Source organism: Phymastichus coffea, unplaced genomic scaffold (genome assembly GCF_024137745.1).
Source record: "Phymastichus coffea isolate CEN01 unplaced genomic scaffold, Cenicafe_Pcof_1.1 PCOF00175, whole genome shotgun sequence".
Classification (NCBI taxonomy): Eukaryota; Metazoa; Arthropoda; class Insecta; order Hymenoptera; family Eulophidae; genus Phymastichus; species Phymastichus coffea.
Genome location: NW_026706986.1, coordinates 329654 through 343954, shown reverse-complemented (window position 1 = coordinate 343954; position 14301 = coordinate 329654). Strand labels below are relative to the sequence as shown.

At 35.9% G+C, this 14301-nt stretch overlaps 4 protein-coding genes across 10 annotated transcripts; 2 read left to right on the top strand and 2 right to left on the bottom strand.

Moving 5' to 3' along the window:
* Positions 1 to 270: 270 nt before the first annotated feature.
* On the top strand, positions 271 to 1826 carry LOC131673392 (large ribosomal subunit protein eL13). 2 transcript variants are annotated; one of them, XM_058951332.1, is made up of 4 exons: positions 271 to 399; positions 801 to 950; positions 1036 to 1285; positions 1515 to 1826. In XM_058951332.1, exons 2-4 carry the CDS (start codon positions 808 to 810, stop codon positions 1785 to 1787), a joined length of 666 nt encoding a protein of 221 aa, XP_058807315.1. In that variant the 5' UTR covers positions 271 to 399; positions 801 to 807; the 3' UTR covers positions 1788 to 1826. The 2 variants fall into 2 exon arrangements, with proteins under 2 accessions (XP_058807315.1, XP_058807316.1); XM_058951333.1 differs by lacking the exon at positions 271 to 399 and adding an exon at positions 442 to 621.
* A 123-nt stretch (positions 1827 to 1949) lies between these two features.
* Positions 1950 to 5685, bottom strand: LOC131673391 (dual specificity protein phosphatase 3-like). Of its 5 annotated transcripts, none has more exons than XM_058951327.1 (6): positions 5404 to 5685; positions 4259 to 4339; positions 4047 to 4148; positions 2937 to 3124; positions 2580 to 2839; positions 1950 to 2508 (listed from the first exon to the last, which is right to left on the bottom strand). In XM_058951327.1, the coding sequence occupies exons 1-6, from the start codon at positions 5440 to 5442 to the stop codon at positions 2312 to 2314; spliced, it is 867 nt and encodes a 288-aa protein (XP_058807310.1). In that variant the 5' UTR covers positions 5443 to 5685; the 3' UTR covers positions 1950 to 2311. The 5 variants fall into 5 exon arrangements, with proteins under 5 accessions (XP_058807310.1, XP_058807311.1, XP_058807312.1 ...); XM_058951328.1 differs by having other exon boundaries at positions 2580 to 2803; positions 5404 to 5658; XM_058951329.1 differs by lacking the exon at positions 4259 to 4339 and having other exon boundaries at positions 5404 to 5677.
* Positions 5686 to 6681: 996 nt separating this feature from the next.
* On the bottom strand, positions 6682 to 8802 carry LOC131673393 (ferritin light chain, oocyte isoform). The gene is made up of 3 exons (XM_058951334.1): positions 8649 to 8802; positions 7416 to 7796; positions 6682 to 7070 (listed from the first exon to the last, which is right to left on the bottom strand). The coding sequence occupies exons 2-3, from the start codon at positions 7794 to 7796 to the stop codon at positions 6789 to 6791; spliced, it is 663 nt and encodes a 220-aa protein (XP_058807317.1). The 5' UTR covers positions 8649 to 8802; the 3' UTR covers positions 6682 to 6788.
* Positions 8803 to 10710: 1908 nt separating this feature from the next.
* LOC131673394 (ferritin heavy chain-like) lies at positions 10711 to 14295 on the top strand. 2 transcript variants are annotated; one of them, XM_058951335.1, is made up of 5 exons: positions 10711 to 10854; positions 10933 to 11159; positions 12667 to 12785; positions 13086 to 13388; positions 13865 to 14295. In XM_058951335.1, the coding sequence occupies exons 2-5, from the start codon at positions 11090 to 11092 to the stop codon at positions 14018 to 14020; spliced, it is 648 nt and encodes a 215-aa protein (XP_058807318.1). In that variant the 5' UTR covers positions 10711 to 10854; positions 10933 to 11089; the 3' UTR covers positions 14021 to 14295. The 2 variants fall into 2 exon arrangements, with proteins under 2 accessions (XP_058807318.1, XP_058807319.1); XM_058951336.1 differs by having other exon boundaries at positions 10712 to 10825; positions 10890 to 11159.
* The last annotated feature ends 6 nt before the right edge of the window (positions 14296 to 14301 follow it).

Genomic DNA, 14301 nt, shown 5'->3' with positions numbered 1-14301 from the left:
ATAGATACGATACAACTTCATGAAAATAAAATTTTTTGTAGCGTCATCGGATTCTCATCACTGGCCCCAAGCCCAACCCAACCCAACCCAATAGCAGTCATGACTTTTGACGTACTGTGAACTAGTCACTATACATCACTTATTGACCAAATAGTTTTAACATAAATAAACTTACAAAATTAAAAACAAATTTATGTACGATTTTAATGCGTTGAAAAAAGATATTATCTTTCAATAATACATCAACTTTAATCATTAGTTACAATAAAAAAAAGTAATATCAATTTCCAAAATTACGAGTTTCGGATATTAGTTGCTCAATGTTCCGCGAGTAGCCGGCAGCGTTGTGTAGTGTGTAGCTGACGATCTTTCTCCTGTTCGCGAGGCTCTGAAACTTTGGTAAGGAAGGTTTTATGAAAAATGAATCTTAAATAATCGCTACCATCGCGGAAATACCACCGCATATTTCATCGTAAAACGATGTTCAATTATTCTAGTTTATTTCGCAATCGGTGGTTTTAGTGCTTGACTTCATATTTTGTTTACATTTAATGATTAAATTGTCTTGTTATTTCAAGGTTATGACATCATATTTACATTAAGCCAAAAGTGTTGCTTTTTGTACGATAAGTAGTTAATTCGTCTTTTTTATTGTAATAACTGTTTAGTGAAATTAATTTTTATTCATTGCCGATTGTTTATGCGTGTTTTTTGTTGAGCAGTGCGATATGACCTACAGTACTACTACTTACGTGTAAATGACTTATTCTCTTTCTGTTTTCTTTGTCTTTCGTCGACAGCTTCAAAATGGGTAAGCGAAATAATATGATCCCAAATGGCCATTTCCATAAGGATTGGCAACGGTTTGTCAAGACTTGGTTCAATCAGCCAGCTAGAAAATATAGAAGGAAGACGAATCGCGTCAAGAAAGCCCGAACAGTTGCTCCACGGTATGTTTGAGACTGGCATTTTCCACAAAATTAAAAAAGATTTGAATCGCTTCCCATTGTTTTATTTCAAATATCTTTCTTTTAGACCGGTCAAGCTGCTCAAACCAGTAGTACATTGTCCAACAATCCGTTATCATGCTAAGGTGCGAGCAGGCAAGGGATTCACTCTCGCAGAATTGAAAACTGCTGGTCTCCACAAAAATTTCGCAAGGACAATCGGTATTTCTGTTGATCCAAGGAGAAGGAACAAGTCTGTCGAGTCGCTCCAACAAAACGCACAGAGACTCAAGGAGTACAAATCTAAATTGATTTTGTTTCCATTGAACGATAAAAAGGTATGGTTATTCGTCTGAATATTTAATTAATAATTTCTAGTTTGAACAAAGTTATTTTTACTACGCAAAGTTCAAAGTTATTGTTTTGAGACTAATTACAGTCTATTAAATACCTTTAATCATTTATTTACTTTGATATCTTTATTTATTAGTTCGTTATGCTGTATATTAATATTTTGTCTGATTATATAGGTGATTTTTCAACGTTAATATTCAATTTTATTCACAGATAAAGAAGGGAGAAGCTACACCAGAGGAATGCAAGGTAGCCTCTCAAGTAAAGGGAGAAGTCATGCCACAGGGACTACATCAGGCCGGAGCCAAGGCAAAGGCTCGTGTGATTACCGAGGAGGAGCGTAAATTCAATGCTTACATTACCCTCCGTAAAGCCAGGGCTGATGCCAGGTTAGTTGGCATTAGGGCTAAACGTGTCAAGGATGCTGCCGAGAATCCAGATGATGTAACGAAACTCGCAGCAAAAGACAAAAAAGCTAAGAAGTAAATATGTATAGAAAAAGTAATAAATGGAATATTTGTTCAATTTTTTGTTTGTTGAATGATCATCTCGTTCTGTTTTATACAAGTAATTCAATGCAGAGGTTTTTAGTATATGAAAATAATTTATTTCTTGTACTTGCTCGCAAATCTATAAAATATATCGATGAATAATATATATAAACATTAAATTAATTTTAAAAACAACGAATAGGAATTAAGGTTCATAATTTCAGTATACAATATATATATATATAAATTATTACTTTTTAATCATTTGATAAATCACTCGAATTGTACGAAGGATAAAAGAAAATAGTGCTGAAGTAATGCAAATTGACAATTAAAAAATGATTTCTCTCTCGTTTGTAATAATAATATTAAAAGTGCTATCTTAATGTTTCTTTTTATAACAACGAACCTGTAGTTTTCGAATTCGCGCGCTCTACTATTCGCTTGAAAATCATCTCGGAAAATTAACCTTATAGACGTATACAATCGATTCCTTGAAAAGGCTTTAGAAGAGAAATTTCACATTCGCTGTCTGCGTAGTTGGTTATCGAGGTGTGCAAGCTGACGTAGGAACCCTTCATTTGGACCAATCTCTCGGCTAAGTCTCACCGTACGAATCGCGTCTTTCGCCAGCATTGCTTTTTTGATCATCAAATAAGCGATCACGCACGTCGCGCTTCTGGACACACCCTGGACACAGTGCACAAAAACTCGACCTGCAGAAGCAAGAGCCAAAGGCGAGTTGACAATCTGACGTTGATAGTGGAACTTGCGTGTTGCTACTTACCGCCAGACGCACAAGCGTCTTGGATGAACGACGCTGCCGTATAAAAGTACTGGCTGATGTCCATGCTCAGCCGATCCTTTATTTGCAAGCCAAGGTACTTGACGTTGGTGTCTTTGTAGTAATTGCTGTCCGTATTTACCATGCCGAATGCCTTGCCCTCGGCTGCGTTCAGCACGTGGGTTATGCCTATCCTCAGCAAGTATTCTTTGTTTTTGGCAGTCAATCTAGACGCACAAAACTGTTTCTTTAATCGACTCCTACTGTTACATTCATCGAATGATCATCGACAGTTTCGATCGGGATCGAACGGTAGCTCTATCGGTTTGTATTCGGATGAAAATCAAAGCTATTGCTTACCCGTCGCCGATGTAAACACGAGGAAAGACTTCGTCACAGTCGATGCACTGCTGAGCGCGATGGTACTCGTCTTCGTCGACATTCGGGTCAAAGCCAGGTAGCCGTTTGAAATCCGTCTTCGTGGTTCGCAGCGCGTCTAGTAGGTTATCCATCGACGTCTCTCCACCGGGTAGCTGCTTTTGAAAGTCCTTCGGAAATGGATTTTTTCTTTTCTATTATCCAGGCGCGAGCTTGTATCGAGATTACTTAATTTTACATTACCAGGGCGATACAAGCGAGCTTGATTAGTTTATCAATTTTCAACCGAGCCTCCGTTGTATTACTTTATTTGGAAAGGCTACTTTCAAGGCGAAAAAGCTTTCAAGGGTGTGCGGGTTGTACACGTGTTGCAACATTTCACAAAAAAAAGAATATTCAATGACAGCCAACGAGAAACGATACATTGCGCGCGTCAAATACTTCCGTTTAAAGTAATATCTTTACTAAGGTTGCCAACGACAAAGTTTACGTCGATTGCACAACGCTGTATAGTAATAATACGAAACGAAGTGCGCTTCTTAATTGATTATACCGACGGAGATGTATTACATAAAGCGACAGTTTCGTGCTCTCAATGAAAATTTTTTTTGCCATTGCTCGCGATTATCGACCAATTATTGACGCTGTGCTTATCAGAAAAAAGGCCAGCTCCAGGCTTTTTTCCAAGCAATCGAATAAACGTCTGGCCATCGTCTCTCTGCCTATAAGCCCGATTTCATTCGCCGCGGATTGACGGAAAAAATGAAAGGTTTTTCGCGGGCTCAGTCACTCACTCGGTCCCTGTCCCTCCACGTGGTCTTCATGGTGCACAAGTAAGCTGCTCAGCGTCGACGTTGCTGATTCACGAAACAAGCGTGCGCAAAGGAGAAGCCGTTTTATTTTCGAGAGAAAGCGAAGGAGGGCTCGGATTGCGAAACGCGCTCGTACGCGATAAAGTGGGGGAGTATAGGCGTCGATCGCATTCCCGTTCGCTTTTGTTTACAACGCCCCTCGCGCGCGCACGCGAGACTTCATTTTCACACGGAAAATGCACCTTATTGGCGCGAATGTTACTTGTCTGCGAATACTTGCCTGAAAGCGCACTGCAAGTGTTTGGGGAAGAGCGGCGTTCGCCATATGCGATTTAACTGTCGACCTCTGCGACCAAGCTTTTTTTTTTCTTTTCGCTGAAAACTGTATTATCCCATTACAACGCTACATAATCGCAACTCGATAGTTGGCAGTATTTTTCTCACGCAAACTATGTGTGCACTCTGGGTGTGCACAGGTACGTACGTACCTACCGTTCGAGTCGACTGCGAGACTGCCATTACACGCCGACGGAATAGCTCTGGAAAAGCTATCGTGAAGTGAAAATGGTCTTCCTACAAAATTTTTTTTCCCGTCAGGGCGAGTTAAGCGTTTCGCGAACAGCACGGAAAATAACGACAATAATTATTATTCGTTAGATCAGAAAACCAAATCTCGATTCGAAAAAGGAAGATGCTTAATCGCTAATATCCTGAATCATTAGCGCGTACCAGATGTCGATTATCGAGTTTGTGTTATATCACCCGACAATAGAGGGCTACGCGCACGAATTAATGACTACGCACGATAATTCGGAGCAATTAGGATGCCGCAAGTTTGACTGGGAAATGATGTGTCACGATTGATTTGCATCGACACTAGGATGGTTTTATTATGCAATTTATGTCGAACTTGCGAACTGGTCTTTTTATTGGGATAATTATAGGTGCGTTACGCAATCATCACGCGTCAGGAATTTTGGAGCAGTCGCAGCGAGATTTTCGAGTTTTTAACTCGCTAACAACGACCAACACGACGTGACAAAAATTTGAAAATTTTGGCAGGTATACATTCAATCTGGTGCGATTACGAATAGCATCAGGAAAAATTTGACGTTTACAGATGAAATACAACTCTGAACTTTAACGTCACAGTAATAAATCGATCTAGTTGAGCTTTCACTGCCAAAGAACAATCCAGCTGTCCAGAACACATCAATCCTTGGATTCCCCATTCAGAAGTTGTCGAGGAAATTCCGAGTTTCCACGCCATGAAACACGATATTCTACAAAAGCCATATGCATGCAAAGACGCTCCACGATGAAAGTTTAGCTGGTACAACGTTGGCGAGTTAGAGGCGCGGCATCGCGCAAATTTTTCAACAGCGAAACCGTTATAACGCAGAGCGAATTTTGCGAGAGCGATGATATTCCGTTGAGCCACTATCGCACAACGATGGCAAGCGATTGCCGTTACGTGTACACTCGCAATGACTCGGACAAGTCAATGCGAGGTCGTGCGGTATGGTTTTACTGTTAACACCGATTAGTCCACGAATGGATAGTTGTAGATACGGACTCGCGGAGGCGATGGCTATTGTCGCGCGTACTGCAAACGAGCACACAAGTGTGCAACTTACCGGAACTCTGCTCGTATAGCTGTACGTGCGGTGCTCCATGACGATGACAACAAACAACCTCGACGATCAGCCAGCGACTAAAATCGCTTCTGCCGAACTGCCTGCGAGTCGCGCCAGATGCGTGCACACCGTGTACACGCGACCGGTAAGTATCTATTTCTCCGCGACACCGGTAAGTGTTTATTTCTCCGCAACCGAGTGAAACTGCGCAATATAATACAGTGTGCGCGGAGTTTAGTTTACTAGATGGCGGTGGGTCTCTTAGCTGAGACTTCGATATGCCAAAACGCAGTGCGCGCGGAGACTGTGGCGCCTGCGCCGTTTCATGCACTCCCGCCTTGATTCAGCTTTTTTTTTGGATATCTTTTCTTTTTTGATTCCGCGTGTGCATGCGACGTAACGCTCAACTACAGCTGTAATGCGCCCATACCATTTAGCTAGATACTTCTTGTGAGATTCTGCAGATTTTAAAAATGTTGAAATAATATAACAGCTGTGATTTTTGTAATTTTCTCGTATTAGAGCTATATTTTTTAGATGAAAATTGGAACCCATCCATGAAATTTTTTTTTATATATATCTGAGCAGTTTTCAATGGATTAAGTTAAATATATGTTGAAATTTTCATTTTTATGAAAATCTAAATTTAATTGTGAAATTGTAACTTTCTACCGACTTTGCTGACCACATTGACCAATAACGTAGTCAACTCTAGGTCACCGCCAACCTTGAACTTAAATATTAGAAATGAACAATTGTGCTTTTAAATTTAACATATTTCAAGATTTTTTACTTTCAAAATCAAACTTTTGTTTTATACGATGTTTAGCTGTGTTTTTTACGATGATAGAACGATGATATTTAATTTTAAACAACACTGTTATTTTCTTTGATTTAATTTGAAAAATATGAAAGCATCGTGTATTAAAGTATCCTCGATAGTCACTAACAAATAATGAATATGAATGAAAAATTACTAAATGTTGCTATAATAATGTAAAAATTTTTCATACTATTTAATAAAATTTATTTGCGAAATCAAGAAAAATAATTTATCATCTAAATTAAAACTAAAAAAAATACTTAACGTCTCTTTTTATAAACATATATATATATATAAATATATTATACTTGACAAACGATGCGATTTCTGATCTATAACTTATTCCTATATGTACCACAAATATCAGCCAAGACAATAAAAACAATCTTTGATCGAATGACCATCATAAATAATTTAAAAGTTATATAATAAATCAGATAAAAAAGGGCAATAAATTACATATTTAATCGGCATCATTTGCCTTATATTAAAATTCTTGTTCATCTGTACAGCGTCTGTTGTTTGACGATGATTAATTATTAATATACAAAAAAGAAAAAAATTACAAGATCTTTTGAAGGTACTCGTCGAACAAGTATGTTGCCAAAGCGGCGTCGCGATTGAGCATATTCTTGAGGTCGGATGTGTGCCCAGCTAAAGTACGCACAGCTTCGGATTGTGATTCCATGAATTCTTCTTCAAGGTAGTGAGCAATTGCAGCGTCGTTGTGTTGCTTGGCGACGGTATGCAGGCGAAGAGCCTCCGAAGCAAGTTGTTTCTGCGAGTCCAAAGCCTTTGCCAGGCTGTGAAGTTCATTCAATTCGAGAACACGAGTGTCTTTGCCCTGAAAGCAATAATATTTAATTAGATATTTTTTTGCCAAGACAGAAAATTAACATTGTTATTTTTCAAAATTTACAAAATCATGTAAAAAAGATATAAAAATTCAATAAAGTTCTTATCACGTGTGTGGTAGTCTTAAACAATCAAAACTCACATATTTATTTTTCCAGATATTTAGTTTAAGAAATTAAAAATCAACAACAGTGAAGATAAATCTTTCTTAAAATAAACTAAACTTTTTGATAAATGAAGTAAATAAATGGAAATTATGTTATATTATATAAAATTAAAAAATCAATTATTCGAATATATACTTATTTCACACTCCAAATTGAATAAAACTTACAGTCTTCTTGAAGTGTGGTAATTGGTTGAAATTCATCCTACCACCACGCTTAGTGATGTACTTGATGATGTCAATAGCTTTTTCCCAAGCTTTGTCAGACATTTTCCTGTAGAGATCCTTGAACCCAATACGATTTGCTTCGTAATTGCCAAAGTGGGTTGACATCAATAAGAACTCGAAGCTGGTCTCGATATGGCCATTGGCATAAGATTGGAGGTCAGTCTGCAAACCTTCAATGGCTCCATACCTTGCATTACAATTTGGTAGGACTGGATCATCGGTAAAAGTTGTTTTTGGACTACATGCAGCCTCAACATCATTGTAGCAAAACTCTGCTGATGCAGAGATTAGTAGTGTTGTGAAAATTCCTAGTAGAAACATCTTGCAATAAAACAAAACAAGATTTTGATTAGAACTCATGAAAATTAATCAAGAATGTACAACGTATATATAATTAATAATCAATGTTATTTGTGATAAATTTTTGCAATTAAATTCCTCTGTAAAATATTTAATAGTTTTAAATAAACGTTTATAATTCAGGAATTCCAGATAACAGAAAACTACTTGAAGTGTTGACGATTCACAGTAGACTGTTTATCTTCAGTGTAAAAAATATATGTTCTGAGGTTATATAACGTTCACTCAGTGCAGTAAGAATTAAAATTAAAGAGGGAACAATGATATCAGTTCGATTCAAAATTAAATTGTCAAAAAAGATAAGTTATATATCACTAAACTAGCTAACTATTCAACGCTATCTTTGAAACCAAATTACTCTATGAACTAAGAATTGCCTATAGATACAAACTATAAGTAAGATTAATAATCAATCAAGATCGTAAATCGTTCTTTATCAACAATCATGCGAACTCCCGAAGGAAGCGCGTGAACAGGAATATTTTTATCGTACTAACTCACTGCGCTATCTTTTTCCTCTCTCTCTCTCTCTCTCTCTCTCTCTCTCTCTCTCTCTCTCTCTCTCTCTCTCTCTCTCTCTCTCTCTCTCTCTCTCTCTCTCTCTCTCTCTCTCTCTCTCTCTCTCTCTCTATGTAACGTTCGAGTTTGTGCAAAATGAAAAAACAAAGTGACAAGTCGACGGTAAAACTTCACCAAAAAGGCAGAAATTTGCACTGCAGAAAATTTGCAGCTTAATTAATAAAAAAAACATGAATGTTAGAAGACGATCAGAAGATATTGAACAACGATGTCAAATAGAGTATGAATACTTACCTTGTCGTTAGTGACGAATTAGGTGTCTAGCAAAAAGCGTGAATACTCTCGCTTCGACGCTGTGCTAAACAATGACCAGAAAATCAGCTTGCGCCTTGTTTGCTGCGTAGCTCCTCGTCCGGATAGCCATAGGAGGGGAAGGCCACGTTGCCGGATCGCGCTTCGCAAATACGTGGCGATATATTTAAAATATTGAGAACGCAGTGAATTTTCGAGATTGATTGTCTTTATCGATCATGATTTATTGCGATGATTACTTTAGTGCTCATTTTTATCGAAAGGGATTTTCGAATTTTTTTTTTTTTTATCGAAAATTGCTTTGTTCAGAACAAAGCACATGACAAAGAAATTCGAATGATTTGTAAATGAGTAATATTTTGATCATTAATCATTAGATGTTTCCTGAGTAACAATTTTCAAGATAAGTGATGTAGCAGTTTCCCATACGCGATTCACGATGCATTGAGCATGATCTAATGCAAAATCATGAGACAAAAAAATTTATATTAAAGTCAGGACGTTAGCTTAACTATAATTAATAAAGAATGACGTGAGTCATTGCAGACGTTGTAAAGTTGAAAAGATATCGATCTAACTTTTGGAACGATATCTGCATCGTCGATAAATTTTATCTACTAATCATCAGTCTAATTAATTTATATAGAATAATAAATTAAATGAGTTTATCGTGATCTGGAAAATAATGATAACAGTCAATATATAGATAAAGTGAAATAAAATCGCCAGGCAATCACGATTAAACGCCACCGGTATATTCAAAGTTCAATGCACCTAATTTATCGTATAATGACTAACTAGTTAGTAAAGAAAAAATGAAAAATTAGGAATGGTGTCCATTTTGAAAGATACATAAAGTAGACTATCGTAGTACAGATTGTTCAACAACAATGACTTAAGTTTACCGTAAACCGTAATTTAAACAATGAGACGATAATTGGGCGTAAATGTTGTTTTTATACTTTTATCGTAAATATGTTTTATATCTATGACGATCGTTATTTTGTTGCTCGAATCGTAATCAACTAAATCCGGTGAATAATATTCCCTGCGAGTATAAAATAACAAGGTATTACGTGTCAGTCACAAGTTTATTTATGAATATTATCGCAATAAAAGATTTACGATAGCTTGTCTGTGTGTGTATGTGTGTGTGTGTGTGTGTGTGTGTGTGTGTGTGTGTGTGTGTGAGCGCGCGCATTTGTATTCTATAAACTATATATCATATACGGAAGTGGCAAATTTGCGCGCTTATTCGACAAAATTATTTGGTGATTAAGGCGAAATACTTAGCGAGGCATGCGTCACGGAAAATAATGCCAAATTGTGTAATATTATGCGATTTGTAAATAGAAACTACGTAATGTATGAAATGTCCGTTAGAATGGTATGCACAAGTTTGCAAATTTTATTGGCAAAATAAGATTTTTTTACAGTTTAAAAATTATCTTTTGGTGATATGGATCATTTTTCATATGAATGCGTATTAACTTTTTTGTAGAATTTTACCAGAGACTTTGACTTTTGGAGCGTACATTCCAACCGCCTGCAACGTGTATGTGTGTGTGTGTGTGTGTTTGTGTGTCGCAAACTGCCCTTTCACAGTGGGTCTCACTCTCAGTTCAATTCCTTCGCTCCCATGCTTTCTCTATTTTCTATCGCCTTTTCCTAAACGTTAGTCGCTTTCGCCAGACACGTGCGGACCAGATGTTAGCGGCAAGCGACCTTGTCTCATTGTCTTTCTGAAAAAGAATGGGAAACTAAATGGGCGTCCAAGTTCCTAAACCTTCGACAGTCTAACTTTTATAAATCATCTCGTTCAAAACTCTACACTCCTTCCTTACATGAGGCGTAAATGAGAGAGACCCTAAAAACGTAAAATTTATTAAAAGAAAAAGAAAGAATCCATTGGACACTTGACAGACTCAATTGCAAAAACGAAACTCAATTTCATCATTCAAAAACGGCAACAAAACATGACAAGGAAACGTGGCAACATCGCTAGTATCGAAACGCAAAGAATATTCCAGCGGAAAGGTCTTCCCCTCTAGCCCCTCACCAACGATAAACAACCCCCACCAGCTACTCAACGAACAATACGCGCTCACATTTCGTCTTACTTGCTGCAGTTACGGGACACGCCAGTGTTCTTGCTTCGCGTGAGTAATACGCACATCGTCGCTAAAAGGTATATTTCATCTAATTAGATAAGTAATTTCGTAGAGTGGCCAATGGCCATCTGAAGCTCTCTTACTTCTCAATCAAGCCTCATCGCGCAAGCAAGTACGAGTCGTCGTCGATCGTCGCAGCCTTCTATGCCAGTGTGTATAAAGGTTGCTTCGTAACCAGTTACACGCACATCTACCACTATTCTTATACAAACTTTTTGAGATTTCATCGAGATAACAAACAAACTCGAAAAGATGAAGTTCGTTCAAGCCTTTGTCCTCGCTGCTGTTTGCATCGGCTTCTCCGCCGCCGATAACCTCAAGTGTAAGTATATATTTTTTTTAATTTTGACGGTGGTTGACCTTGAGATGTTGGCAGAAAATTTATTTAGTCCTTAGTAATTTAGGGATTGATTGATATGGCAACGTAAATCTTTGAAATTGTGAAATTTAGCGTTTTCATTGATTCTCTTGCGGTTTAGTTTAATGGTAGTCACAATCGTAAGCATTTTATATAGGTAGAATTAATAATATTCCATTGAGTTTGAGATATTTTAATGAAAGTAAAGAATAACGAGAGAATTAATCCACATTCTGTTTTGTAAGATTATAATCTGCAATGTCATAGCACAAATATTTAGAATGAATATATTCTGTTTAACTATAAAACTTACCTTTGTAAAGTTTCTGAAAATTTATGGATAAGTTGAAGTTGAGATTAAAATTGTGTGACCATCGTCACAAAACCAATGCAGATAAAGCTCATGTATACAATAATAAAAATCATATGACTCACTGCAGTCAATACAGACAGCGAGAAAATGGAAAGTAGAGGAAAGCAAAGGTAAATGTTAATTTAGTGGCACTAGTACCTTGAATGACAAAGGCCCTTTGTATGTTATACTGTGTCATATAGTTGTAAGAAAATATATTTGTCCAATGATTGATTTGCCATCTGTGACTATTCTGTTTCATTGGTATGTGCTTTGCAATCTATCTGCTCACTAATATAATCGCTACATAACTTTTAAACATTGATTTAATACAGGAATTTTTTTTTTCGTATTGATAGACTAGTTTTTTATTATAGCTAATTATTCTTCTGGAAGAAATTTGCTAATATACTATTTAACAAAATATGGTTTTCTCTTTTTCTCATCTACAAATGAATCATGTATGTTTCAATTGATCCTAAAGAGTTAAAATATAACACTGAATTAAAGATAGTGTAAGATTATAATTAGTAGATTCTTTACAAGTAAAAATTAAAAATGTTACAAACAAATACTTTTTTTAGCAATCAGGCTAATATCAAAAGAAATTATTATCTTTTCTTATGTCATGACATATTATCAGTGATCAATATAACTCTAAATTAATGAGTACAAAAATCAAAATCATATTCAGTCTAATATATTTTGTTTATCTTGAGTTTTACTATGATCTGATAATTTAATAGTATTGCCATAAAGAATTTTTTGATAATCCAAGAGATAAATATATTAAAATTCTACTAATTAAATATAACACGAACTAAACTTCTTTAACAATTTCTATAAAGTTTATCTCTCTACTTTGTTTGTTAAGAAACATTTACGTATTCTCTCAGTGGAAGAACTGATTGTTTCTAGTTTTTTCAATGATAAATTCACACTCATAAATGAAAAGCATATGAATCATTGCAGGCTAACTTTTGTAACTTTACTTTATAACAATAGTCATGACTAATAATAATATTTCTACATTTACAGTTTTTTGCATGTACCTATAATACACTAGGATCCTTTCGCTTTTACATTTTTAAATTATGGATTTATGATCTGATTTCTCAGGCACAATCAAACCTGCTGAGGTACCACAAGCATGGCGAGATATGGTGAATCCTTGCATCAGGATTATGGAAAATCAGGTTAAGGTTGAAATTGAAGCTGCCATGACATACCTTGCTATGGTAAGATTTTTTATCAAATTTGAGATTAGATAATAAAGTTAGACTATATGTAGCTTTCAATAGAATATATTCAGATATATTTTGTAATCCGAATTACGTTTGACTTTCAATGAAATTTCTATTTTTAATTAGCAAAACATGTTTAAATTTGGAGTGTTTTCACTCGAGACAAAATTTAAATAATATTTCAAGAGATTGAAAGCATGCTTCACGATGTGCTAAACTCCTTTCTTAGTTTTTGTATTCTCCTGTAAACTAATTTTCATAAGATCTAATTCTTTGTATTTCTTTTTTTTACAGAGTGCCCACTTCGCGCGCGACATAGTAAACCGTCCAGGTTTCAGCAAGATGTTCCTGGAATCAGCTAATGAAGAGCGCGAACACGCGATCAAGATCATCGAATATCTATTAATGCGTGGCCAATTGACCAGCGACGTCAGTAAATTACTAAAGTTTCCGCTCAAACCAATCCGCGAGGAATGGAACAGCGGTGTCGAAGCACTTACCGATGCTCTTAACCTTGAGTCTCAAGTCACACGCAATATCCGTGAAATCATCATGACCTGCGAGTCGCCTAAGGACATTCCCTTCAACGACTATCACGTGAGTCTTAAATATCTTATGATTTCTATTGCAACAAATTAGTTAATTTTGTGTCAAAATATGGCATGAAACGAGCAAGAAAATACATTGCGAAATAAGCGTGGACGTAACTTAACTTTTTTTTTATCTCGAATAAAAAGGAATGCGAGTCGATAAGGCTATTTTTCTGTCGAAACGAATATTTGTTATTCTTGAGTTGTATTTTTACTGTTTCCCATTAGTAAAATAATACACAATTAAAAAGGTTTTGTTTAAACTTTAATTGCCATTGTCAAGTCGTTGAATCGATATAAAACATTATCTTTATTAGATGCTCAACAAGTAATTATTCTTAAAAAACTATTTTTAACGTTTTATCTAAGATTTCTTATAGTATTTTTCACATAAACATGTATACAAACATTTTTCATGTAAAGCGAATAATTCAGTCGATTTTATCTCAATAAATTTTTCTAATTTCATATTTTTCACTATAGTTGGTGGATTACCTTACTGGCGACTTTTTGGAAGAGCAATACAAGGGCCAACGTGACCTTGCCGGAAAGATCTCTACGTTAGGCAAGATGATGGCATCACATGGTGCTCTCGGAGAGTTCTTGTTTGACAAGAAGCTCTTGAATAATGAAATCTAAGGAGTTATTGTTTATGCAAATTTTACCAACACTGAACAAATTATAATGTAATTATATCAATCAGATAAGGTATAGAACAAAACCTTCGAGAACATGTTACAATCTTGTATTTTCCTATTTTCTTCCTTTGGTAACATATTTTTTTTTATAAAACGCACTGGTATCCATAGGATTTAGCAATGTGTGCTATAATTATAAGTCAGTTACTGTATAAAGAACATTTTATATACATAGTTTGTTGTTATATGATTGATTCTATACCGATTGTAAGAATAAAATAT